This window comes from Dryobates pubescens, chromosome 31 (assembly GCF_014839835.1).
Source record: "Dryobates pubescens isolate bDryPub1 chromosome 31, bDryPub1.pri, whole genome shotgun sequence".
Lineage (NCBI taxonomy): Eukaryota > Metazoa > Chordata > Aves > Piciformes > Picidae > Dryobates > Dryobates pubescens.
Genome location: NC_071642.1, coordinates 7,682,525 through 7,705,467, shown reverse-complemented (window position 1 = coordinate 7,705,467; position 22,943 = coordinate 7,682,525). Strand labels below are relative to the sequence as shown.

At 59.5% G+C, this 22,943-nt stretch overlaps 1 protein-coding gene across 1 annotated transcript; it reads right to left on the bottom strand.

Moving 5' to 3' along the window:
* Positions 1-4,305: 4,305 nt before the first annotated feature.
* Positions 4,306-21,987, bottom strand: TET3 (tet methylcytosine dioxygenase 3). The gene is made up of 10 exons (XM_054174900.1): positions 21,904-21,987; positions 18,961-21,193; positions 14,286-14,376; positions 13,712-13,805; positions 12,021-12,229; positions 11,782-11,932; positions 9,523-9,612; positions 9,286-9,423; positions 7,254-7,590; positions 4,306-6,170 (listed from the first exon to the last, which is right to left on the bottom strand). Exons 1-10 carry the CDS (start codon positions 21,985-21,987, stop codon positions 4,456-4,458), a joined length of 5,142 nt encoding a protein of 1,713 aa, XP_054030875.1. The 3' UTR covers positions 4,306-4,455.
* Positions 21,988-22,943: the final 956 nt, after the last annotated feature.

Sequence of the window (22,943 nt, the reverse complement as noted above, 5' to 3'; positions counted from 1 at the left end):
CCATGATGTGTGGTCAGTCACCACAGCTGAGCACCTCACCCTAGCACCACATCCATGATGCGTGTGGTCAGTCACCAAAGCTGAGCACCTCACCCTAGCACCACATCCATGATGTGTGGTCAGTCACCACAGCTGAGCACCTCACCCTAGCACCACATCCATGATGCGTGTGGTCAGTCACCAAAGCTGAGCACCTCACCCTAGCACCACATCCATGATGTGTGGTCAGTCACCACAGCTGAGCACCTCACCCTAGCACCACATCCATGATGTGTGGTCAGTCACCAAAGCTGAGCACCTCACCCAAGCACCACGTGGGTGCACAGCACCCTAGCCCGGAGGGGAACGGCTCCACCACCAACCCAGCCGGGGGGACGCCGGCGCCGCGGCCCCGATCTCAGTTTGCATAAACCCAAGCGGCGTCCGGGAGGCTTCCAAGCTGTCGCTCCGGTCAAAATCCCTACCCCCCCACCACTGCCCTCTGCGGTTGCACCTTGGTTCCCTGGTCTCTTACACCCGTCGAGTAGCACCGCGGCGAGGTGGAGCCGGGCAGAAGCGGGGGGACAGTTCGTTAAAACACCGTTAGCACCGTTTGTAGTAGAAGATTTCACGTCATAAAAATACACCTTAGAGAGCCCACAAAGCAACACTCCAGTATTAAAAGGAAGAAAATAATATAATAATAATTAGAATAATAATAATAAATCAGCAACTTTGAGGCACCTCAGGGATTCTGCTTTCCTCCTCCTTTCCCCGTGCCTCATCCCGAGACGATCTCAGGATAGGGAGGGGGAAACCCCAAAACGTTTCCCCCCCTGTTCCCCACCTGAGGCGAAGCATCGCGGCCGGCAAACCGAAGCGGGGTGGCAGGAGCCCGCCGGGGCTCCCCGCGCCGAGCTCTCAACCGCGGGCGTTGTTCTAGCACCATTGTGGCCACGACCTGCTGCAAAGTTAGGTCCCCACCCCGTCCCACCCCGAAGCGATTAAAAACATCTCCCCTCCCACTTCCCCAACACTCCGCCCTTCCCCTCCCCTCCCCCCCCTCCCCCGGCTCAACCCGAACCCCCAACACACACAAACAAGTCGCCCCCTAAACGCCGCGACCCCTTCCCTGGCTTCGGCACGGGTGGGACGAGCGCGGCCGCCGGGAACGGGTGAAAGGGGAAAAGGTTTTGCTCGAGAAGCAGCCTCAGCAGCAAGGGGTAAAAGAGCTGTGCATAGATTTCGAGTTTTCGTAGAAGTCTGAAGCGTGCTAATTTGTCATGACTGAGATTTGAGGTAGGTTAGAACGTTCATGTAGTGTAAAAACGTAAAGAGACCGCAGCAGTTCTCGCTCCCCGGCCCCGCCGCGGCGGCAGCGCCGGCGGCTCCCCGCTTGCCCCCGGCTCCAACCCGCCGCAACCGGACCGACCCACCCCCACCCCGCCCCCCAGCTCTCTCCCTGCACCAAAATCAAACAACTCCTCCGAGGAAGCAGGACTCAGACAGGTTACGCAGACCCTCGCCTTCTCCGAACCTTCTCCCTTGGCCCTCCAACTCTAAACCCGCCCAGGGGAAGCTCGCAAGGCAACCCCCAGCCCGCCCCCCTGCCACCGCAGCCAGCCAGGAGGGGAGCCTGGGAGACGCCAAGCGGAGCCGGCACCCGAATCCGGCCCAGCAGGGATCAGCCAGGTCCCTTTAGTCACCCGCAGAACCGCATCACCAACAGTCAGGTCCTCAAGCTGGCACCGGCATCACCCGCGGGCACCCCTCCCTCGACTCTTCCAATCCTGATATGCTCTTGGGTGGAAGCAAAGCGGTTTAAGAGCTCCGTTGAGTTTCCTTGTCCGATGTGGGTGAATTTACAGATTACAGTGAAAAGAATAAAAACAACCAACCAACAAACCAACCAACCAAACGAACAAAAAACAACCAAAAAGAGAGGGGGGGAGGGGGAGGGGGAAGGGGAGAGAGAGAGAAAGGGGAGGGGGGGATCAACAAAAAAAATTAATCCTGAAGGACGGACGAAGCTTGTTAAATATTCTGCCAGTATTTACAGTTCTCCCACGATAATCTTGTTTAAAACATAACTGCTTTCAAGTCGGTGGGGAGGAAGAAAAGGGAGTTTTGAAGGGGGGGGAGAGAGGAGGAGAGAAGAAAGGGGGGGGGGTTGGTTTTTTTAAGTTTTGTTTATCTTTTTTTTTCTTCTCTTTTTTCCTTCTCTTTTTATTTTTCCTTCTCTTTTTTTTTCTTCTCTTTTTTTTTTCTTCTCTATTTTTTTCTCTCTCTTTTTTTTATCCTTTTTTTTAATCCTTTTTTTTTAATCTTTTTTTTTTTTCGCTCTTTTCTTTTTTTTCCTTGTTTTGTTTAAATCTAGGTGAAAGTGCTTTTAAAAACAAAACAAAACAAAACAAAAAATCTTTCCCCTATTTACAGGTTTAAAATCAAGCCCCACGGCAATGTTCCGGCTCTTTGATCCTTGCTTGATCCGTGCCAGTGCGCAAAGGAAGGTTTGGGAGGGCGAGGGGGGAAGGCGGAGGGGAGGGGAAGGGGAGGATGGGGGTGTGACAGTAAACACCAGGTGATTTCTGCACGCTTTGACGGCGTCGCCTCCGCCTCGCTGGCTCTCCAAAAGGCACCTCAAAGTGCAATAAACAACCACCCCCCGGGGACGCCGGCACCCCGGATTCGGCCACGCCGCCCTTCCCGGTGAACCGCGGCGGCGGCGGCGGCAGCAGCTCCTCGCCCGCCGCCTGCCTGCCCGCCGCGGGAAGTCTCGAGTCAGAGAAGTTCGAAAAAGCACCACGCAGTTGTTTGTCGGCATCGTGATTCTGGGCTGGGTTGGGGGGGGGTTGTTGTTGGTGGTGGTGGGGTTGGTGGTTTTTGTCTTGGGGGAAGAACGGTGATTCGGAGGATGGCACCCGGGGAACAGGGGGTAAGAAAAAGCACCGAGCCCCGGCGGCGCCCACCACCGCGCCGGCTCGCCGGCAGCGGGCGGGGAAGTCGAACCGGCCGCGGGGGGAGACGAGGTGGGGGTGTGGGTGTTTGGCCAGCCAAGTCTTGGGGTTCACTCTTCCCAGAGCCGATCGCGTGGAGAAATCAATCCCCTGGAGACGGAAAGCACCAGACTTTAGCAACAGTGATGTACAGAGAGCAACACCAGTGAGTTATTCACAGTTTGGGGTTGGGTGCTGTTGTTGGGGTGGTTTTTTTTTCCTGTTTTTGTAATTTTTTTTCCTGGTTTTGTGGTGTTTTGCTTTTTTTCCTGTTTTTTTTTTTTGTGGCTTTGTTGGGGGTTTTCTTTTGTCCCATCGGCTCCTTTAGAGATGCCGCCGCTGCTGCTGTCGCCGCTCTCCCCGGGGGCCATCAGCAAAGGAGCCCTCTCCAAGTCCGAGCAACCCCCAGCACCAGCCCCCAGCACCAGCCCCCAGCCTGGACACGTCCTGAGGTCTCCGGCGCCGGGAAAGACGCCGGCTCGCTGCGACCCGGCAGAGCCGATCCCGCCGGACGAGCCGTCCTGGGACGTCCTGCTGGCAACCAGCAGGTCTCCCATCGCTGTAAGGAAGGACTCCTCGAGTTGCAAAATTGGTGGTTTTTAGGTCCTTGGGGTGGGGAGGAATTCAACGTGAATCGGCTGTTCAGCGTGTTGGGATGATGGGAAAACCACGATCCCACCAGGAGTCACCTCTTGCCTTGACGCTGGTTTGCTGTTTCAGGTTGGTTTTTATTTGTCTTTAGGGTTGTTTTGTTTTTCTCTCCTCGGTTTAATTTCATCGTCGGCTCCTTTCTGGGCTTCATCGTTGCCATGAGACAACAAGAAAGACAACAAAAGGGAGGGGGGCGGGGGGGGGAGGAACTAAAATCCAATAAATTAGGCATTTTGCAGCGGAATTAAAAAACCTCTCCTTTGCAAAAGGTCTCTTACAAACCTCTCTCCCTTTCTGCTCAGGAGGCTTGGATTTAAAAAAGAGCAACCCCATGGAGAGATAAATATCGGAGAGTCCCTCCTCCCCCGCCCCCCCCCCCCCCCCCCCCGAAAAAATAAAAGGTAATGAAAAGCCTCCGACAGCATCGTTCCTCTTGGCTTGCCATTTTTTTTGTGTGTCGTTTGTCTCTTGTTTTCAGCGAGTTTTCCTTTGTTGGCCAACTCCTCCCCGGGCGCCGCGCTCCGGCGGCGTGCGCCCGCCCCGGCTCCGCCGTTCCCTTGCGTGCGCCTCGGGGGTCTCTTCCTGCGGCTTGGGGTTTTGTGGGGTTTTGTTGTTGTTGATGGTGGTGGTGTTTTTGCTTCGTGGTGGGTTTGTGGGGGGGTGTTTTTTTGTCTGTTTTCTCGTGGGTTGGTTCGTTTCGTTTCGTTTGTTTGTTTTTCTTCTCCCTCCCACCACGCCCGAGGAGAAAGCACCAGGAAGCAGCGCCGAGATCCGGCGCTGCCGTAGAGGTCTGAGGTAAGCTGGGGCCGCGGCGGTTGACCTCCGGGTCTCAGATCCAGCGGCTGTAGGGCCCTGTCACCTTGGTGTAGGCGTAGGAGGACACAGTGATGGCAGAGTTGGTGGGGATGGCCACCGCCTGCCGCGTGGGGACCGAGTCCCTCCTCTCCTTGCTGGGCGCCTCGGTGGCCAAGGCGCCGCCCCACTTGCGCTTCTTGGCGAAGGCTTTGGCGTCCGGCGGCAGGCCCAGGCGCGCCGCCTCCTCCTGCCGCGCCCGGGCCCGCTCCGCCAGCTGCTTCACCTTGGCCTCCCACAGCGCCAGGCCGTGGTTGGGCTGGTTCAAGTTCTTGTGTTGGTAGAAGACCAGGGAGATGCGGGTGGGGTGGCAGCGGTTGGGTTTCTTCAGCGGGGTGGTGGCGTGGAGCTCGCGGCGGGCGCACTCGATGAGGATGGAGCCGTGCGCGGGCGCCACGGCCACCCCCCCGATGTTCTCGTCCAGGAAGTTGTGCTCGCTGTCCGACCACTCCTCCTCTTCTTCCTCCTCCTCTGCCTCATCCTCCTCTTCCTCCTCTTTCACCGCCTTCTCCGGCAAGTCTTCCTCCAGGCTGAAGGGGTCCCACGGCTTGTCCCGGCGGGGTCCCGCAGCCCCCTTCTCGCCCACCGCCGCCTCCCACGGCTTCTGCGGCAGCCCCGGGCTGGGCGCCGGCGTCCTCCGCTCCTCTGCCTTCACCGAGCTCCAGGGCTCCTCGGAGAAGCCGGGCAGCCCTGGCAAGGTGGAGCCGAAACCCAGCTGCCCCAGCAGGCTCGGGGTGCCCGTGCCGGCCAGCGCCGTCTCCCCCAGCTTGCAGGGGCTCCACGGTTTCGGCAGCAAGCCTGAGCCGCGTGCCGCCGCCGCCTCTCCTGCCAGGACGTTTGGCCACTGCTTCTCCGGTGGCGGTAACCGCGCGGCGGCGTCAAAGGCGCTCGGCTTCTCCCGCCCGCCCGAACCCGGCACCAGGGCACTCCACGAGCCCTCGGCTGCGTTAGTCCTCTCGGGGGAAGCTTTGAAGGGGCTCCACCGCTGCTCCGCCCCCGCGCCGCGGGCTGGGACAGCCGGCAAGGCTAAACCGGGGGCAGGCACGGCCGCCGCGCCGGGAAGGGGCTCGATGGCAGGGGGAGGGTCCGGAGGCTCCTGCTTGATGGGCCGGTTGGCGAAACAGTTCTGTGCAAACGGCGCCGCCTGCTCCGAGGCCGAGCTAGTCCTGTGCGCCGCCGCCGCCGCCGCTTTCTGCTGGCTGGCGCAGCGGTTGGCCCGCTCGTAGGTGCGCTGGTGATGGTTTTTGCTGCGGGCGCCGTGCGGGGCGGGCTGAGGGAAATCGGCGTTGCTGTAGGTGTGGTTGAGGTCCTCCTGCAAGGCCGAGACGTCAGGTTTCTTCTCGTAGCCGTTGCTCACCCAGCCGCCCCCGCTCCTGTCGGGCACTCCGTAATTGAGGAACTGGGAGGGGAAGACGTGGTGGTTGCTGGAGAAGCCGTAGTAGCCGAAGGAGGGGAGCGTGAACTTGGAGTGGAACCCGTTCACGGAAGGCAGATTGGGCTGTGCATAGTAGGAATGGTAAGAGTAAACACTGTTCATGCTGTAGGGGTCGGAGGGCCGGCAGCTGCCCAGCACCGAGTAGCTCTCCACCACCGCGTTGCCGTTGTACTTGAAAGTGTTGAAATGGCTCTGAGGCTCCACCTTGATGGAAGGTTTCAGCGGCTGCGGGGACAGCCCGCTCTTCAATGCCATCCCTGTGGGCACAGCACACACACGGCCCCCGTCACCTGCCACCCGAGGAAGCTGCTGCCGTGGAGCCAGGACCCCAAGAACCTCAGCTGGGCTCAAAGCCCCCAGGGGTGCTGGGCAGAGCTTGGCACCACCCGGCAGCACCTGAAATGCTGGCACTGATTCACAGCCACAGGCAGGGCTATAGTGAGAGCTCCACACTGCACCAGTTCAGGGGAACACCCCTGGCACCCCAGAAGTGCCCTTCTGTACCAGCACAGGGGAACATCCCAGGCACCACAGAAATGCCATCCTGCACCAATACATGGGAACACCCCTGGCACCCCAGAAGTGCCCTTCTGTACCAGCACAGGGGAACATCCCAGGCACCCCAGAAGTGCCATCCTGCACCAATACATGGGAACACCCCTGGCATCCCAGAAGTGACATTCTGTACCAGCACAGGGAAACACATGAGGCTCCCCAGAAGTGGCATTCTCCACCAGTACAGAGAACACCCCAGGCACCCCAGAAATGCCATCCTACACAAGCACAGTGGAACACCCCAGGCACCCCAGAAGTGCCATTCTGCACCAGCAAGGAGAACACCCCCAGGCTCCCCAGAGGTGCCATCCTGCACGAGCACGGGGAACACCCCAGGCACCCTAGATGTGCCATTCTGCATCAGCATAGGGGAACACCCCAGTCACCCCAGAAGTGCCATCCTGCACCAGCAGAGGGGAACATCCCAAGAACCAGGGAAATCCCATCCTGCAGCAGTGCAGGGAACATCCCAGGCACCCTAGAAGTGCTATTCTGCATCTGCATAGGGGAACACCCCAGGCACCCCAGAAGTGCCATCCTGCACCAGCAGAGGGGAACACCCCAGGAACCAAAGTGCCATCCTGCACCAGTACAAGGAACATCCCAGGCACCCTAGATGTGCCATTTTGCATCAGCATAGGGGAACACCCCAGGCACCCCAGAAGTGCCATCCTACACCCAACATGCTGAGGACTCAACACCACCACCCCAAGACAGCCCATCCCCTCCTCACGTGTGTTTTGGACGGCTCAGGGTGGCAGGACCTTGGCTCTGCCCCCCGTTACCTGTGTTTTGCTGGAGCGTGGGGAGCTCCAGAGCTTCCTGCTTGATCTTCTCTGGCGTCAGCAGCTTCTCTTTCTGCAGCTTCTTCCTCTCAGCAGCAGCTTTCCTGGCTTCCAGCTGCCTCTGCCGGCAGGACTTGGCGGGCTCGGGCAGCTTGCGGACCTCGCGGGGGAAGGAGGTGAGCACCTGGATGGCTCCGCTGCCCACCTTGGCGTTTTGGTTCTCCTCACTGCCAAACTCATCCGTGCTGGACATCTTGTAGAGGGGGAGGACGTGCAGCTGCTCATCTTCTGGGATCTTCCCCACCACACGGTTGTCCTCCTTGGTCAGCGTGCAGACCTGGGGAGCACAGCCTGCCATCAGCGGGGCACTGACGGAGGTGGATCGTGTCGGGCAGGAGGCAAAACCTCCTCCTCACTCCACTTGTTGTGAGCCCACCTCAGGCTGGCAGCCCCCAAGCCTGCACCAGTCTGCAGCTGGCATTCAGAAACCTCCCACAGGGTTCAGGTTAGACCAGGGAGGAATAAGCCCACGGACCAGGGAGGAATAAGCCCATGGACCTGGGAGGAATAAAACCATGGACCAGGAAGGAGTAAGCCCATGGACCTGGGAGGAATAAAACCATGGACCAGGGAGGAATAAAACCATGGACCAGGGAGGAGTAAGCCCATGGACCTGGGAGGAATAAAACCATGGACCTGGGAGGAATAAAACCATGGACCAGGGAGGAATAAGCCCATGGACCTGGGAAGAATAACTCCATGGACCAAGGAGGAATAAACCCATGGACCAGGAAGGAGTAAGCCCATGGACCTGGGAGGAATAAAACCATGGGCTGGGGAGGAATAAGCCCATGGACCAGGGAGGAATAAAACCATGGACCAGAGAGGAATAACCCCAGGGACCAATGAGGAATAACTCCACAGACCAGAGTGGAATAAACCCAGGGACCAGTGCAGGTGAGGGGTGAGCTGCTGGGAAGCAGACATTTCTCAGCATCTGTGGCTGGCTGGGCTGAACCCAGCAGGCTGGAAGTCGGCCAATGTGACATCCATCTACAGGAAGGGCTTGGAGGAGGATCTGGGAAACCACAGACCTGTCAGTTTGACTTCAGGGCCAGGGAGCAGATGGAGCAGATCATCCTGAGTACCATCACAGCACATACAGAACAACCAGATGATCAGGCCCAGCCAGCAAGGGTTTATGAAAGGTAGGTCCTGCTTGACCAACCTGATCTCCTTCTACAATAAGGTGACCCACTCAGAGCTGGAGGACAGGCCATGGCTGTCGTTCCTCTGGTCTTTAGTACATCCCTTGACACTGCTTCCCACAGCATCCTCCTGGAGATGCTCATGGCTTGGGAGGGTGGACTCCAAAACTGTCTGATGGTCAAGCCCAAACAGTGATGGGGAATGGAGATAAAGCCAGTTGGCAGCTGGTCACCAGTGGTGGTCACCAGGGCCCAGTGATGGGGCCAGTTCTGGTTAACATCTTCATCAATGATGTGGATGAGGGGATCCAGGCTCCCTCAGCCAGGCTGCAGATTACACCAAGCTGGGTGGCAGTGTTGATCTGCTGGAGGGTTGGAGGCTCTGCAGAGGGATCTGGCCAGGCTTGATTGATGCCAAGAACAATTGTAGAAGCTTCAGTAAGGCCAAGGGCTGGATCCTGCACTTGGGCCACAACAATCCCCAGCAGCACTCCAGACTTGGGGCAGAGCAGTTGGAAAGCTGCTCAGCAGAAAAGGACCTGGGGATGCTGGTTGGCAGCAGCTGAAGATGAGCTAGGGTGTGCCCAGGTGGCGAAGAGGGCTACCAGCAGCCTGGTTTGGATCAGCAATGGTGTGGCCAGGAGCACCAGGAAGGTGATTGTCTCCCTGGACTGCCCATTGGTGAAGCCACAGCTTGAGTGCTGGGGTCAGTGTTGATGCCCCGGCCAGAGGGGTCGGAACTGGATGATCTTTAAGGTCCCTTCCAACCCAAGCCATTCTATAAATGTTTGGATGCCACCAAGCCCTGCCAGCTGCCTGCTTACCACTGTGCAGCCGTTGTAGAGGTTGTGCTGGTCCTTGTGAGCGTGGGCACAGAAGTCCATGCAGGCTGTCACGCCCGAGAACGGCCTCCCCTCCTTCAGGCCCAGCCGGCAGTCGATGGCTACGTCCTCGTTGGTAACCTGGCAGAGGGAGCAGAGTGCTCTGGCTCAGATGAAACCCCCTACCTGGCACCACCCTGCTGCCCTAGCCCAAAAGGGGACAAGAGGGTTGGGCAGTACCTGGTTTTGGTAGGCTTGTGGTGCCAGCCTCTTGTAGAGCGGAGCAACCTCGGTGGCCAAGTCCTGAAAGCTTTTCCGGAGCAGCTCTTCCTGTAACAGGGTCAAGAGGAAGATGTCACCCAGGGGTTGGCAACAGGGATGGAACAGTGCACAGCAGGTGGCATCAGACCCTTCCCACAATGTCCTCCAGCACCCAAAGCAGGTGGCTTAAATTCCTGGTGAGGTTTTGGCCATTCAGCCTGTTGGGCTTTTGTTTGTCTGCCACACAAGTCCCCTGGCATCAAGAGGGACAGGGATACACCAGAGAGGGTCCAGCAGAGGCTAGGAGGATGATGAAGAGACTGGAACATCAGTGTGGTGATGAAAGGCTGAGAGCCCTGGGGCTGGTTAGCCTGGAGAGGAGCAGTCTGATCAATGCCTATAAATATCTGAGGGGTGGGGGTCAAGAAGCAGGGCCCAGGCTCTTGTCAGTGGTGTCCTGTTATAGCAGAAGGACAATGGACACAAACTGGAGCCCAGGAGGTTCCACCTCAACATGAGGAGAAATTTGTTTGGTGTGAGGGTGCTGGAGGCCTGAAGCAGGCTGCCCAGAGAGGTTGTGGAGTCTTCTTCTCTCGAGACTGTCAAGACCCATCTGGATGCATTCCTTTGTGACCTGTCCTAGGAGACCCTGCTCTGGCAAGGGGGTTGGACTCAATGCTCTCCAGAGGTCCCTTCCCACCTCTACCTGGGGTTTCTAGACACACCCCACTGGAATCACTCCCTACCAGCACTTGCTGTCACACCCCAAGTCCTGGCTGTGGGACACCAAGGTGAACCTGACTGCTCTCCCTCTCTCATCTTCCTAATTCAGAGTCTTACAGTACCACAGAACATTAGGGGTTGGAAGGGACCTCCTGAGATCATCCAGTCCCACCCCTCTGCCAGAGCAAGGATCACCCAGGGGAGTCTGCACAGGAATGCATCCAGGTGGGTTTTGAATGTGTCCAGAGAAGGAGAACTCCACAACCTCTCTGGGCAGCCTGCTCCAGGGCTCTGTCACCCTCACAGCCAAGAAGTTTCTCCTCATGTTGAGCTGAAACCTGCTCTGTTCAAGTTTGTTCCTTGTCTTATTCCTGTGCACCACCCAAAAGATATTGGCCTCCTCCACCTGACACCCACGCCTCAGATATTGATAGACATTGATCAGATCTCCTCTCAGTCTTCTCTTCTCCAGACCAAACAACCCCAGGGCCCTCAGTCTGTCTTCACAGGGGAGATGCTCAAGTCCCCTAAGCATCCTCGTGGCCTCCACTGGACTCTCTCCAGCAGGTCTCTGTCTCTCTTGAACTGGGGAGCCCAAAACTGGACACAGCATCCCAGGGGTGGTCTCAGCAGGGCAGAGCAGAGGGGCAGGAGGACCCCCCCAGCCCTACTGGCTACACTCTCCTTGATGCACTCCAGGATCCCATTGGCTCTCTTGGCCACAAGGACACTTTGCTGTCCCATGCAGAACTTACTGCCCACCAGCACTCCAAGGTCTTTCTCCATGGAGCTGCTTTCCAGCAGGGCAGCCCTTGACCTGTCCTGGTGCCTGCTGTTATTCCTCCCCAGATGCAGGACCCTGCACTTGTCTTTATTGAACCTCATGAGGTTTGCCTGCACCCAGCTCTCATCCTGTCCAGATCTCATTGGATGGCTGCACAGCCTGAGGGATGTCAGCCACCCCTCCAGGTCTGTATCATCATCAATATTTCTGAGGGTACTCTCAATCCCCTCAGCCAGGTTGCTGATAAAGACATGGAACACAACCTCCCCCAGTACAGCACAATTCATCAAAAATCCCACCAGAAATCCTATTTTCAGGCTTCCTCTCTGCCAAGCATGGAGCTGGGGGAGGATAAATCACAGAATCAGCCAGCTTGGAAGAGACCTCAGAGATCATCAAGTCCAACCTATCACCCAATCACAACTAATCAACCAGACCATGGCACTGAGTGCCTCAGACAGGCTTTTCTTAACCACCTTCAGGGATGCTGACCCCACCCCCTCCCTGGGCAGCCCATCCCAAAGGCCAATCTCTCCTTCTGTGAAGAAATTCTTTCTAAGATCAAGCCTCAGCTTTGCCCTGCACAGCCTGAGCCTGTGGCCTCTTATTCTGGTGCTGGGTACCTGGGAGAAGAGACCAACCCCCACCTGGCTACAACCTCCCTTCAGGGAGGTGTAGATGGCAATTAAGGTCTCCTCTGGTCAGGAGCCACATCTCCTGGTGTCCCTCACCTCTTTGGGGTTGTCCCCCACCAGCCTGAACTTGCGGGGGGTCTTGCTGCGGGCGTACTTGCAGCCGTTGAAGTACATGCTCCAGGAGCAGCCGAAGGAGAAGGAGGCTCCACAGGTGTTGGGGTCCTTGCCCTGGCACGCGCAGGTCCGGCTGGGGGAGGGACACCAGGGAAAGAAGGTCAGGGGATGGCAGCTGGCACGGCAGAGGGGGTCCCCCCCGGCGCCCCCTCCCCACTTACTCGTCATTGAGGCCGCAGCGGCGGCTGGTGGGGTTGCCGTACTTGGTGAGGGTGTCGGTGAGCTCCTGGTAGAGAGTGTCCCCCAGGGTGCGGGGGATGCCCTCCCAGGCCAGGATCAGGATGATGATGACGGCGTTCTGGCAGTGGTGGCCAGCCCGGTGCCGCACCAGGCACAGCAGCTTCTCCTCTTGATTGTGTCTCCGGATCACCTGGGGAAACAGAGGAGCCCGACCGGAGAACCAGGGAGCTGCTTCGGTTGGGTTGGGTTGGGTTGGGTTGGGTTGGGTTGGGTTAGGTTGGGTTGGGTTGAGTTGGGTTGGGTTGGGTTGGGTTGGGTTGGGTTGGGTTGGGTTAGGTTAGGTTGGGTTGGGTTGAGTTGGGTTGGGTTGGGTTGGGTTGGGTTGAGTTGGGTTAGGTTGGGTTGGGTTGGGTTGGGTTAGGTTAGGTTGGGTTGGGTTAGGTTGGGTTGGGTTGGGTTGAGTTGGGTTGGGTTGGGTTGGGTTGGGTTGGGTTAGGTTCGGTTGGGTTGGGTTGGGTTAGGTTAGGTTGGGTTGGGTTAGGTTGGGTTGGGTTGGGTTGAGTTGGGTTAAGTTGGAAAAGGCCTCTGAGATCATCCATTCCAACCAGCAACCCAACACCACCATGGCCACCAAATCACCAAACCCAAATCCTCTTGGCTGTGTCTCTGGATAACCTGGGAAAACGGAGGAGCCCGCCCAGAAAACCAGAGAGCTGCTTGGGTTGGGCTGGGTTGGAAAAACCCTCTGAGATCATCCAGTCTAACCAGCAACCCAACACCACCATGGCCACCAAAACATGGCCCCAAGTGCCATGGCCACAGGTTTCCAGGACACCTCCAGGGATGGGGACTCCACCACCTCTCTGGGCTACTTCTTCCAATGCCTGAGGCCACTCCAATGGCAAACATCTCATTGGGGCAGGAAGGACCCCAAAAGTGGGGCCTGGCTGCTTTGCACTGCATCCTGTGGGGATTTTGGGCAGCAGAGCTGAGAGGGCTCCCATGGTTGTACTCTCCCACGTGGGCTTTGGGGCTCTAGGGTGGGAGCACATTCATGGATTCACAGAATGGGTTGGGATGGGTTGGGTTGGGTTGGGTTGGGTTGGAAGAGACCTTAAAGATCATCCAGTTCCAACCCCCTGCCATGGGCAGGGACACCTCCCACCAGCACAGCTTGCTCAAGGCCTTGAACACCTCCAGGGAGAAGGCATCCACAGCCTCCCTGGGCAACCTGTGTCAGTGTCTCCCCACCCTCACTGTCAACAATTTCTTCCTAATCTGCAGCCTCAATCTGATTGTCCAGCTCAGAGCCATTGTCCCTCATGCTGGCACTCCCAGCCCTTATCAGAAATCCCTCCCCAGGTCTCCTGGAGCCCCTTCAGCAACAGCTACTCTAAGCTTTCCCCAGAGCCTTCTCTCCAGGCTGAACTGCCCCAGCTCAGGCCCAGGGGCTGCAGGCAGGGCTGTGTCCTTCAGCAGTGCTGGGAGGCCCCAGGGAGTTTCCCCAGGGGTGGCTTCTGCCCTCACTTCCTCCTTGCAAGCCACAGAGTGAGGATCCTGCCCTTGCCTGCTGTGGCCACCATTGGCTGGGGGAACCTCCTCATCCCCAGGCAGGGAGGGGATGGGCAGGAGGGCTCTGAGGTGGGAGAAGAGCTGGGTGCCAGGCACTCACCCACTTGGCGATGGGGCAGCCCCGGGAGCTCTTCCCCTCCTTCCCTGTGTAGATGACCTTCTCGATGCGGATGGCCTTGCCCTTCTCACCATACCTGCCAGGGGAGGGGCATCATGAGCCCCTGCTCACCTCCACATGCCCCACCTCCCCCCTCACAGACACCACTCACCCTCATGTTCCCCCCAGCTCACCCTCACAGGGTCCTACACACCTTCAATTATCCCCCACAGGCCCCCACTTGCCCTCATCATCCCTCAATCATCCTCACAGGACCCACTCACTCTCACAAACCCCCACTCGACCTCATGGGACCCCACTTGCCCTCATGGACCTCCCCTCACTCACCTTTACAGGACCCAGTCTAGCTCATGGTCCACCAACTCACCCCACAGGCCCCCCACTCACCCTCATGGATCCCCACAGCCCCTCCACACGCCCCCCACTCACCTTCATGGGTCCACACAGCCCCCCTCAGGCCCCACACTCACCCTCCTGGGTCCACACAGGACCCCCCAGGCCCCTTCTCACCCTCTCAGCCCCCCAGGATGGGTCAGGACAGGGGCAGGCTCCTTACCTCTCCTCCATGAGCTCGCGGATGGAGGCCACGGTGGGCCCTGAGCCCAGGTGGGTGTAGTAGGGCCCTTCATCCTTCTCCACAATTTGCTCTGCACAGGCAGGAGAGAGGACAGGGATTTGGGGAATTTGCACCTCTGGAGGCTGCCCCAAAGGACACCAACCCCCCAGCTGGAGTACTTTTGCACCAGAACTCAAAGGTTACTCAGTGGTGTCTGCCCCCAGGAGAAGCTGCAGGCAGGGGGTTGTTACTGGTGGCTCCTCTTCGTTTTCTGCTCTGGAGGATGCTGCCAGCACTAAAATGATGCTGGGGAACAAGGGGATAGGTGCTCAGACCCACACCCATTGGCACCCATCCCCTTTGGGGACCCCAAAACCCCCTTGAGTGGCTGCAGCCCCTCCAAGCATCCTGGCAGCAACTGGGGCTCCATCCTGGCACGGGGGACTGGCACCAGCATGGTGCATGTTGATGAGCTCCACCAAGAGGAAGTGATTGGCAGTGATGGGCACAGCACAGAAACCCCTCCTCATCCCCTGCTCCCTGTCAGTTCCCACCTGGGCAACTGTTTGGCCCTTCTGACTGGGCCCAGCTCCATCATGGGGTGATTTGGGGGATGAAAACTCCAGCTGCCTACCCTAGGGCTTGGGGATGCTCATGGCATGTCCTGAGCCAGCTGAGCCTGGGCAAGGAAGAAGCTGCTGCATGGGGGGAGAGGCTGAAGGGTGCTGGGGCAACAGGAGAAGGATGCTGGGGCTGGAGAAGGATGTTTGGGCTACTGGTGAAGGATCTTTGGGCTCCTGGAGAAGGATGTTTGGGCCACTGGAGAACACTGGGGCTACAGGAGGCTGCTGGGACTATGGGACAAGGAGGCTGGGGCTACTGGAGAAGGATGTTTGGGCTACTGAAGAAGGAGGCTGGGGCTACTGGAGAAGGATGTTTGGGCTACTGAAGAAGGAGGCTAGGGCTGAAAGGAGGTAGGAGCCAGGTAGCAGCTGGCCCCTTCTCCCTTCTAACTAGTGATAGAATGAGAGGAAATGGCCTCAAGTTGCCCCAGGGGGGTTTAGGTTGGACATTGGAAGAAACTTCTTTATTGAAAGGGTTCTCAAAGCTGCCCAGGGAGGTGGTTGAATGCCCATTCCTGGAGGTGTTTCAAAGAGGCAGAAATGTGGTGCTGAGGGCCATGGTTTAGCCCCAGCCTTGGTGGAGTCAGGGAATGGTTGGAGTGGATGATCTTGAAGGTCTTTTCCAACTGAGAGAGTTCTATGAGTCTCTGTTGGGGCTACAGGAGAGGGCTGCTGGGGCTAAGGAAGACAAACACTGGGGCTACAGGAGAAGCATGCTGGGGCTACAGGTGAAGGATACTCAAGATCCATGGGAAGAATGCTTGAGATAGGTGAGAAAGATGCAGGGGCTAGGGAAGGATGCTCAAGATCCAGGGAAAGGACAGGAGGCTATGGAAGGATGCTTAAGATCTTGGATAAGGACTCTGGACCTACAGCCCTGCAAACAACACCCCCTGCACCTGCCCAGCAGGAAACCCCTCAGGACTTTTGGGGCACAGGTCAGGAAGCAAAGGCTGCTTGGGGCAGCCCCGGGAAGCCCAGGGTCAACGCCCAGGGCAGGGAGCTGCTGGAACGCTGCCGGGTGGGAGGCACCCAGCACATGGGCAGGCTCTGATGGCTCTCCCCAGCCTTCTGCTCTCAGCAGGCTGATTTTCATTCCTCTCATGTCCAGCTGGCTGGGAGCCAGGGCGAGGAGAAAGCCAGGCTCAGCTGGGCTGCAGCTGTCCAGACACAGATCAATACAGGCCAGGCAGCCAGGGCTGCTCTCATTACAGGCACCTCATAAAGCACCCAAGCCCTGGCTCCTGCTTCACTGCTTTCTGACCAGCTTTGCCTGGAGAAAATGGAGAGAGGGGGCAGGAGGAGGAATCCCTCCCCCCCTCCCCCAACACACACACACACCTCTCCCAGCCCTCCCCCCCAAACCATGCTGCCAAAGGAAAAAGCAACTTGACTCTTTGCCTGGCACCATGAGGCAAAATAAACCTCCAAGATCAATTCGAGCAGCTCCAGAAGAGCTCTTTGCTTGCTGGGTGCTTGTTTGGGCTAATTACTGCTGCTATTAACCAGCAAATAAATAAATAATTATAAGCCCTGCTACTAAAGTGCAGCCTGAGCACAGCCTGAGGCCACCTCTCCCAGCACTGTGGGGCCTGTTTTTCCGGCTGGATGCCCCAAATCCAGACCCTGCTCTTCCCAGGGGAGAGGGAAGATCCACCTGCCCACGCTCAGATGGAGGGGGATGGTGCTCCCCAGGGGTCAGGATTGGGGCCAGCCTTGGTCAACATCTTCAACAATGACCTGGATGAGGGTAAAAGTGAACCCTCAGACAGTTTGCTGATAGAACCAAACTAGGAGGAGTGGCTGACACCCCCCAGGCTGTGCTGCCATTCAGTGAGAATGCTGAGAACTGGGGGAGAGGAACCTTGTGGAGTGCAAGCAGGGCAACAACCTCCTGCAGCAGGACAGGGGAGGGGGGAACCTGCTGGGAAGCAGCTCCAGGAGAAGGACCTGGGAGTGCTGGGGGACAAGAAGGTGCCCAGGAGCCAGCAATGTGCCCTGGTGGCCTCAATGGTGTCCTGGGGGACATGGAGAGGAGTGTGGGCAGAAGGGTGACAGAGGCTCTCTTCCCAATCTGCTCTGCCTTGGGGAGGCCACGTTTGGAGTCCTGGGTCCAGTTCTGGGCTGTCCAGTTGCAGAGGGACAGGGAAGTGCTGGAGAGAGTCCAGGGCAGGCTGGGAAGCTGCTGAGGGGCCTGGAGCAGCTCTGTGAGGAGCAAAGGCTGAGAGCCCTGGGGCTGAGAGCCTGCAGAAAAGCAGCCCCAGCGGGGAGCTGAGCAATGCTGGCAAGGGGCTGGAGCCAGACTCTGCTGAGTGGTGCCCAGGGACAGGCCAAGGGCCAAGGGGCACAAACTGGCACCCAGGAGGTTCCATCTGAAGAAGAGGAGAAAGCTGCTTGGTGTGAGGGTGCTGGAGGCCTGGAGCAGGCTGCCCAGAGAGGTTGTGGGCTCTCCTTGTGTGGAGAGCTCCCAACCCCCCTGGGCACTGTGCTGCTGGGCAAGCTGCTGTGGGAGCCCTGCTGGAGCAGGGGGGTTGGACTGGGTGAGCTCCAGAGCTCCCTTCCCACTCACTCCACGCTGGGATTGTGGAATTCTACAACTGCAGGGACCGGGTGGGAGATGTCAAGCACTTGCTGCAGAGCTTGGGACATGCCAACATAAAACAAAACCAAACCAAACCAAAACAAAACACAGAAGAAAACCCAAACAACCCCCAAATCCACAGAAATAAAAGAAATCCAAGAGTTTGGTGCTTTTTCAACACAACTGCTGGGGCTGACCACCCACTGAGCCAGCATCCTGGCAGCAAACACAGCTCCAGGCACAAGCACGGACACTGAGCCAAATCTGAGGTTATTTTGAGTAACCCAAAGCAGTGAATTTGGCTGCAAGCAGCAGGACAGTCAGGGGAGCTGGGTTACAGCAGAGCTGCAGCACTGGGGCAACTGTGGGACTGTCCAGGGGACTGAGCCAAGTGTTTGGTGGAGGCAAAACCCAACGGCACTTTGGGTTTTGTGGCTCTTCCAACCCATCCTGGGTCATGTCCTGTCATCCCCTGCCCCATGGAGGAGAGAAGGAAAGAGGGGGAAATAAAGAAGAGGAAAGAGGAGAGGGGAAGGGAGAGAAGGGAGGGAGAGGGAGAGGGAGAGGGAGAGGGAGAGGGAGAGGGAGAGGGAGAGGGAGAGGGAGAGGGAGAGGGAGAGGGAGAGGGAGAGGGAGAGGGAGAGGGAGAGGGAGAGGGAGAGGGAGAGGGAGAGGGAGAGGGAGAGGGAGAGGGAGAGGGAGAGGGAGAGGGAGAGGGAGAGGGAGAGGGAGAGGGAGGGGGAGAGGGAGAGGGAGAGGGAGGGGGGGGGGGAGGGGGAGGGGGAGGGGGAGGGGGAGAGGGAGGGGGAGGGGAGAGGGAGGAGAGAGGAGAGGAGAGGGAGGAGAGAGGAGGAGAGAGGAGAGGAGGAGAGGAGAGGAGAGGGAGAGGAGAGGAGAGGAGAGGAGAGGAGAGGAGAGGAGAGGAGAGGAGAGGAGAGGAGAGGAGAGGAGAGGAGAGGAGAGGAGAGGAGAGGAGAGGAGAGGAGAGGAGAGGAGAGGAGAGGAGAGGAGAGGAGAGGAGAGGAGAGGAGAGGAGAGGAGAGGAGAGGAGAGGAGAGGAGAGGAGAGGAGAGGAGAGGAGAGGAGAGGAGAGGAGAGGAGAGGAGAGGAGAGGAGAGGAGAGGAGAGGAGAGGAGAGGAGAGGAGAGGGAGAAGGAGAGGGAGAAGGAGAGGAGAGGGAGAGGGAGAGGGAGAGGGAGAGGGAGAAGGAGAGGGAGAAGGAGAAGGAGAAGGAGAAGGAGAAGGAGAAGGAGAAGGAGAAGGAGAAGGAAGAAGGTGGTCCCACATCACTGGAGTTTTGCTGTCTTGTCAGCAGGGTGGCATCCCTCTGTTATCTTCTATTCTTTATCCAGGGCCGTCCCACTCTGCAAAGCCACCTCCTGGAAATGCCCCACCCGGGGCTGGACACCAACCCAGCTAATCCCCCACCCTCCAGCACCCCGTAGTGCCCCTGGCACAGCCCCTGGCTCACCGACACAGTCGCAGGTGGGGAACTCGGCCTGTGCCCGCTTGGCGGGGGTGTCCAGCAGGCTCTTGGTGGGCGTGTCCAGGTACTTGAGCGGCGACTCCAGGAAGCCGCTCAGGGTGGGCGTCAGCGGCACCTCGTCCTTGGTGGGTGTCCCTTCGGCGTCCTCCGCCTCCGGGTTTTGGCTCTCCTCAGAGTAAAAGCACGTGGTGGACACCACGGTGATAGCACCAGAAGACTCGATTTTGATCTGTTTGGGGGAGCGGGCGGTGAAGGGGGGCTCTGCAAGCGGACCCTTCCCTGGGGAGAACGAAAAGCTTTTGGGTCCGGCTTGAGGAGCGCTGCTCGGAGCCGGCGCCGCGGCGGCGGCGGCGGCGGCGGTGGGTTGCACTTGTGGGGCTGGTGCTGGCCCCCCCGGCAGCTCGGTGGCCCCGGGGGCGAGCGGGGCGGGGGTCTCGGGGGGCTGCAGGTTGAAATTCTCCCCGAATTCGGCTTCAAATTGGCGGATGAGCTCTTCCAGCTTGTCGTCCACCACCAGGGGGGTCGAGGTGGCCGGCGGCGGGGCGGTCGCCGCATCCTCTGAGCCGGTGGAGCCCGCCGGCGCCGGGTGAATTTGGGGGCCCCCCCCGGGGGCACCCCTTTCCTGAGAGTCGGGAGCCGGGGGGCCGCCGTCGAGGGAGTTCGGCGGCGGGGGCTGAGCGCCGGGCAGGGGTAGTGCAAGAGGCTGGAGCGGGAAGGCAGAGGCCGGCGGCGGCGGCTCGGTTTGCATCTCCTCAGCGGGGGGTTCGGCGGGCGTCCGAAACCCCTCCAGGCTGATCTGCCAGAGGGGCAGGAAGAGAGGCTGCGAGTCCTTCTGCTTGGGCTTCTTGATCTGCACCTGCTTACGGAGCGGTTTGGCCGGGGAAGGCTTCTCGGGCGGTGGTTTCTTCTTCTTCTCTTTGGGCTGCTTTTCGAAGGGCTTGGGGGGCACGGCCGGAGCACCAGGAGCCCACCAACCACCTGGCCGGTCAGGGGCGGCCGCCGCCGCGGCCAGGCTTTGCTCGAGGAAGAGGCTGCGCTTGTGGTGGAGATGCTGCTGCAGGACCATCTGCGTCTTCTTGTGCAGGTCGGGCTCCGGCGGTGCCGGCGCCACACGGGGGCCGCCCGGCGCTTCCTTGCTGGGTGCTCGTTCGGGGGGCTCTGGTTTAGGCGTCACCGCTTTGCCGGCCGTCGGTTCGGGTCTCTTGAAGGCTGCTTTGATGTAGTCATCGGCGTTACCCAGCAGCTGCTCCAGCTCTGCCATAGGGTCTCCGGCCCCCGCTGCCCCCTCGGCCTCCAGCCCCCATGTTGCTGTGAAGCCCCCCGGGGGAGGTGCCGCACCAAAAAATGGCTCGGGTGCTGCTCCCGGCTCCGGCGGGTAACGGGGCTCATCCCCTCGCTGCCAGGCGGCCCCCGGCGGGACGAGGGGGCCTGGGACAAAGGGGGTGGCGGGGGGCGGCGGGGGGGGCGGCGGCGGGGGCTGGCCGTCGCCGGCGGGCTGTGGGAGAGCGGCCGAGAGCTGGGTCAGGGCCTCGATGGCTATGGCGGTCTGCAGGCTGATGTTCTTCTCCTTGGCGATGGTCAGCGCGCTCTGGGAAAAGGGGAGGCCGTCGGGTGGGCAGGGCTCGGCGGCCTCAGGCACCGGCTGGGGGTCGATAGCACCTTCCGGGGGGATGGGCGGGGGGTTGGGGGCGGCGCGGGGCCGCGGCGGTGCCGGCTCTTCGCCCAGAGCCGTCTTGATCTTCTGCTCCAGCCATTCCAGGTAGTCGGGGCACTCGGGGCCGTCGCAGTTGCAGTTGGGGGGCTTCACGCCGTGCTTGGCCAGAGCCAGGGCGGCTTTGAGGGCGTGCAGGTCCTCCCCTCGCGGCACGCCGTCGGCCGTGCCCAGCCCCCCCCGGCTCATCTCGGAGTCGAACTTCTCGTAGAGCAGCGACGGCGAACCCGGCGGCGGCAGCCGGTAGGAGGAAACGGCTTCGGCCACCGCCGAGAAGGCCACCAGGTTCCTGACGTCTTCCAAGTGGGCTTTGGCGGCGCTGGGCAGCTGGCCCTGGGCCCAGCCGCTCGGCTCCATCAGTGCGGTGCCCCCCACCTCTGGCCGGCCCCCATTGGCCAGGCTGAGCCCGCTGCCCTCCTTCAGCCGCCTTTCTTCCACATAATTAATTGGCCCTTCTTCCATTTGGCTTCTGCTGGGTCCATCAACCGGGTCGCCCGCTGATCCTGTCTGCCAGGAGGGGGAAAGGAGAGGCGTGAGCAACCCCCACCAGGACCCCTCCTTCCCCCCCGACTTCATAGATTCATGGAATAGGTTTGGGTTGGAAGGGACCTTCAAGATCATCCAGTTCCAAACCCCTGCCATGAGCAGGGACACCTCCCACCAGCACAGCTGGCTCAAGGCCTCATCCAGCCTGGCCTTGAACACCTTCAGGGAGGGGACATCCACAGCCACCCTGGGCAAGCTGTTCCAGTCTCTCCACACCCTCACTCTCAAGAATTTCCTCCTCATCTCCAGTCTCAGTCTCTCCTCTCCCAGCTCAAAGCCATTGTCCCTCATCCTGGCACTCCCAGCCCTTGTCCAAAGTTCCTCCCCAGCTCTCCTGGAGCCCCTTCAGCTACTGGAAGGCAGCTCTAAGCTCCCCCTTGAAGCCTCCTCTTTTCCAGGCTCTCTATTCCTCTTTATTCCTCCTTTCCCCATCTCTTTTCTCACCCAGGTGATGAAGACACAGCTGAGCCATGTGAAAAACGATCTCCAGCAGCAAAACCAGGAGAGGTTTTTTGTGCCTGGCTGCGTGAGGAGCAGCTGGGCTCAGACTGCAGCCGGTTTGCGCTGTGCCAGCCCTGTACCACCCACGTCCCCACCACACCCCACTGCCTGCTCTCGAAATTGCTCATGGGACAGTTTGGGATTTCCCTCGAGATGGGATGGGGAGGGACCTGGTGGGACAGGGAGGGCGCCACTGCCCCGGGTGACACAGATCCACAGATTGCATCGGGTGGGAAAGGACCCTCAAAGGCCATCCTGCGCTCAGCAGGGGCACCTCCTGCCACAGCAGGCTGCTCAGGGCCACCTCAAGCCTGGCCTTGAACGTCTCCAGGGGTGGAGCCTCAACTACATCCCTCGGCAACCTGTTCCAGTATTTCAGCACCACGGTTTGCGCCGGTGAAGGAAGCGGCACAGGGAGAGCAGCGACTGGGGGGAGGGGGGCTTGGAGCCGTGCCCAAAGCAAACATCCTGGCCGGGAGCAGCCATCCTTCGTCGGGGGCCGGGGCACGGCAGGAAGCCGCCGAGTTGGCTAGGCCGGTGCCAGGGGCGTCGCAGGGATGCTTTCACCTCATATAACCCAGCCTCTGGATCAGCACGGCCGGCCGGGGCTCCCGGCAACGCCGAGCTACGGCACCGGCAGCCAGAAAACCCGCGGCGTGCCAAGGAGAGACCGCAACCCACTGGAGCTGCCCGCGGCGGCGCCCGTGGAGCACATTACCCCGGTTAAGACCCTCCAAAGAGGGACTGGGGAGGATGGGGGTGGGGTCTTTCTGTTCTCTGCGGCTCTCCCCCCGGCTTGGCAGCGAGGATTTTGGCGCCGCGGCAGCCGGGGCGCTGCATGAGCAGTTTGCCGATAACCAGAGAGGAGCTTCCTGCCGGCTAAAAATACAGCAAAGTTTGCTGGAAAAAAAAAAAGAGGGAGCCGTGGGCAGAGCTTCCTGCTCCCAACGGTGCCAGCACCGCCGGCGTGGGAACCATCCACGGCCCAGGCTCACGGGCGGACCCCCACTGCGGCTCTGGAGACCCCCACTTTGGCTCTGGAGACTCCAATTATGGCTCTAGAGACCCCCCCTTACAGCTCCAGAGACCCCCCCATTACATCACAGGAGATCCCTGTTACAGCTCCAGAGATCCCTGTTACAGCTCCAGATGTCCCCATTACAGTTCCAGATGTCCCCGGTACAGCTCTGGAGACTCCCATTATGGCTTG

Coding starts and splice junctions, on each gene's coding strand:
- TET3 (XM_054174900.1), bottom strand. CDS start 21,987: ATGGCCTTTGAGGGTCCTTTCCCACCCGATGCAATCTGTGGATCTGTG. Junction 13,806..14,285: donor CGCGAGCTCATGGAGGAGAG/GTAAGGAGCCTG, acceptor CTCCCCTGGCAG/GTATGGTGAGAAGGGCAAGG. Junction 9,613..11,781: donor TGGGGGACAACCCCAAAGAG/GTGAGGGACACC, acceptor ACCCTGTTACAG/GAAGAGCTGCTCCGGAAAAG.